The sequence below is a fragment of the Nannochloropsis gaditana genome, assembly GCF_000240725.1.
Source record: "Nannochloropsis gaditana CCMP526 unplaced genomic scaffold scaffold1058, whole genome shotgun sequence".
NCBI classification, from domain to species: Eukaryota; class Eustigmatophyceae; order Eustigmatales; family Monodopsidaceae; genus Microchloropsis; species Microchloropsis gaditana.
Genome location: NW_005802895.1, coordinates 4,603 through 7,697, shown reverse-complemented (window position 1 = coordinate 7,697; position 3,095 = coordinate 4,603). Strand labels below are relative to the sequence as shown.

Sequence of the window (3,095 nt, the reverse complement as noted above, 5' to 3'; positions counted from 1 at the left end):
CGAGGGTGTGTAGTCTGCAGGGAGGGCAGAGAAAGAGATGACTCGACGTCCGTCCGGCGTGATGATCTCTTGGTGCTGCGTGATAGTAGGCTCTTGGCCCTTGTCCAAAGCCGTCCCCTCCGAATTTCGGGACCGTTTGCTTGGCCCGGCGCCGAGTTCTTCTTCAACGTCACCATTGTTGTCCTCCACTTCGCCTCCTGCCGCCTTCACGCCGTTTGTTAAGCCTTTGCGTTTCGCATCAGCTTTGGCTGGGGTGAGACCCGGCGCGGCAATGGGGGCTACAGTCTCCGCCACGTCCTCCCCGTCAAAGGCCCCAAAGAGGTCGTTCAGCTCGCCACCATCCATCGAAAGCGAAGATATTGCTCCGTGGGGCTGGATGATGGGCATGGCAGGAGAGGGATGAGAGGCATGAGACAAGGAGCAACACATAGGGTTCAAGTATGGGAGGCTTCGGGTACTCAAGATTTCAACGCGGGCCTTGAGGGTCCCGTGAGAAATATCGAATGCATGTCCAACATTTCGCAGCGCATGCTGAAGGGAGTGAATGAATTGCATGACAGGCTTCGCAAGACCCAGAAAAGGACGTAAGGGCTAGGGAGATAAAAAGGGATGGCGGGGCGGCTCGATACGAGGAAGAAAGTAGCCAGCGAGAGACCTGACTACCTCCCCGAAAAGGGAAAAAAGAGAAGGCAGTGCATTACATGTTCATCCCTGCCGTCCAATGTACCATGCGGGCCTTCTAAACTCGATAGATTCCATGCGTGCATGGCGAGGGCTGCCATTTTGGCTTACTGCTATTTTTCCCTGTTTGTCCACAGGAGTCATCCCAGTGCTTAGTCACTCCGGCGCCTGAAGGCAGCAAGAGGCGCCAAAGCATGTCCTTTTTGGTCAATACGCTCCTCGCACTATGCTTTCTTTTCATCAGCACATTTGCCTTCGTTCCTTCGACCCCTGTTTCTTTCGGGTTCATCGACCGGATGACTCCGCACAAAGCCAGGACGACCGCGCTGTCTGCTGTCAAGGAGCGTACCGCCGCCTCTGGCAAACAAGAGCAGGCACAGGAGCGCGTGGGGATCTCTGAGGACGATCCAATGGTGCAACGCATTCGCGAAGATGTGCGCCGCGAGACCGGTGTGGACCTTGATCAGCTTTTAAATCCCTCCAAAGTTGTCAACTTGGAGTTCGAGCTCATCAACCTCCGCAACGAGCGTGCCGCCGCCACGCAAGGGGGAGGAAAAGCCTTGGCCAAGCTCGAGGCGCAAATAGAGAAGAAAGAGACGCAGTTGGCGACCGAAAAAAGGTTGGTCATGCGTGGATGGCTGAAGAATCTCTTTTTGGGTCAGTCCCTCCTGGCGGTGGTGTTGTCGGGGGTGGTTGCCTATGACGCCCTCCCCGGCTTCGAGCACTTGCCTCTACCGATCCGTGCCTTTGCCTTCTGGAGCTTTTGGATGTTCACCATCCCGTCCCTCCGGGCCCGGCGTCCCGGGGCCGTGGAGAAGAAGGCATTGGATGTGGCTTTCTTGCTGACGCCGGTGGTAAGCCTCGGCATGCCCTTCCTCACGCAAGACGTGCCGACCATATGGTGGGCGAACGCCGTGGCGACAGGGGTCAGCTATGGCTACGCCTTTGCCTTCCAGGGGAAGGGCGAAAGGGGCGAGGGGGAGGATGGAGGAAGCGAGGAGGATGAGACCTTGCCAGGGCCGTTGAAGGCGGCGTTGAAGGCCCTGGATTGGGGATCCGGGCGGGAGCGGGGCGTGCGAAAGTGAAGTGATTCGAAGAGGGCTACGGTGTGTGGCGAGGGGTCAGGGAGGGCGTCGAAGAGGGAGCTGCCGGTGAGTGAGGGGGACAGGTGTGAGTTAGGACGTTCTATAAAGAAATGAGAAAGAACACTTTGTATCCTTGGGGACGCCATCCGTGAAGGCCTTTTTTTTCACACGATGCGATCCATTCTCGGGCAGCCTAGGCTTTGATTTAGACATAAGAAGCATTGAAGGGCGGAACAAGCGTAGGTTGTTTACATGCCCACCTCCCCCTGTACCACATGCCCTGCTTGGCGCCCGTCCTGCTCGTGGTCTGTCCGGCCCCTGCCCTCCAGTGGGGCTTTCGGGGTCAACCGGGCGTCATTAAAGCGGAGATAGGCGGGGGAGGAATGAGGGGGGAAGAGGTAGAAGAACGGTACTAGTGCTGGCGGTTGGGAGCCACGATAGCGAAATAGAGAATGAGGATGATGGTAGCGCTGATCACAAAGACAGGCACGATGTTCCTGGCGTATCAAATGAACTCCTCCCTGAAAATTAGCAGGGCAACGATGATTATGGGAGAAAGGAGCTACGTTAATAACAGCAGAGCTGCCCAACATGTATCCATTCCGTACGGTCCACCACGCGCACACTTACACAAAGCAAGCCCAGGAGCATTCGGTTTCTTCCTGTGCATAATATGGTAGTGATGGAGGCCCTCGTCTATGCGTCGCGGGGAGGGGGGGTTCTGGGGAGGCTGCTGCACCTGTGCGGGGCCTGTCGCCTGCCCCACCGCTCTGATGCTGCATGGCGACTGTTCGGCGGTATTGTCAGCCTAGTGAACGCTGGCATGTAATGGTGAGCTGAGACATCTACTTAATTCATTTAGGGGAGATGAGAAGGGGCCTACGAGTAATTTTTCCATTACACCGCCCGACTCCCCCCTCTTCCTTCCTTCCCAAGGGAGAAGCTTAACAAAAGCAGCGGCCATGCCCGCATATATTGGCACGCCTTCTTCAAATGTCAAGCTCACCCACCCTGCGATAGGCGAAAACAGAAAGCGAGTGCTTGTGCAAGGACATGAACACGTCCTTGATGACCAGTCGGCGCCTTCGCTACTCGCATGCCCATGCGACTTGACGCCCCGTGGGAACGTACGCCCCAACTCTCCCATGTCTTGCTTTCCCAATTATGAACCGGGTTTCAAATGGAGTCCAAATCTGTCATTACCCCGTATTCGATTACCAAGAGCTTGGGTATTGCGTGATGGGCCCATATGATCAAGGACACGTGTTTGTGTAGGAAGACGCCTTGGATTGGGGACCTCAGAGACTTGTCTGTACTACTCAATGCTGC

At 56.2% G+C, this 3,095-nt stretch overlaps 2 protein-coding genes across 2 annotated transcripts; one reads left to right on the top strand and one right to left on the bottom strand.

Annotated features, from left to right (window-relative positions):
- Window positions 1–875: 875 nt before the first annotated feature.
- On the top strand, window positions 876–1,766 carry NGA_0697300 (uncharacterized protein; the record flags this gene model as incomplete). The annotated part of the gene is made up of 1 exon (XM_005852605.1): window positions 876–1,766. One exon carries the CDS (start codon window positions 876–878, stop codon window positions 1,764–1,766), a length of 891 nt encoding a protein of 296 aa, XP_005852667.1.
- Window positions 1,767–2,178: 412 nt separating this feature from the next.
- On the bottom strand, window positions 2,179–2,587 carry NGA_0697200 (uncharacterized protein; the record flags this gene model as incomplete). Its single annotated transcript, XM_005852604.1, has 2 exons — window positions 2,397–2,587; window positions 2,179–2,236 (listed from the first exon to the last, which is right to left on the bottom strand). Exons 1-2 carry the CDS (start codon window positions 2,546–2,548, stop codon window positions 2,179–2,181), a joined length of 210 nt encoding a protein of 69 aa, XP_005852666.1. The 5' UTR covers window positions 2,549–2,587.
- Between the last annotated feature and the right edge of the window lie 508 nt (window positions 2,588–3,095).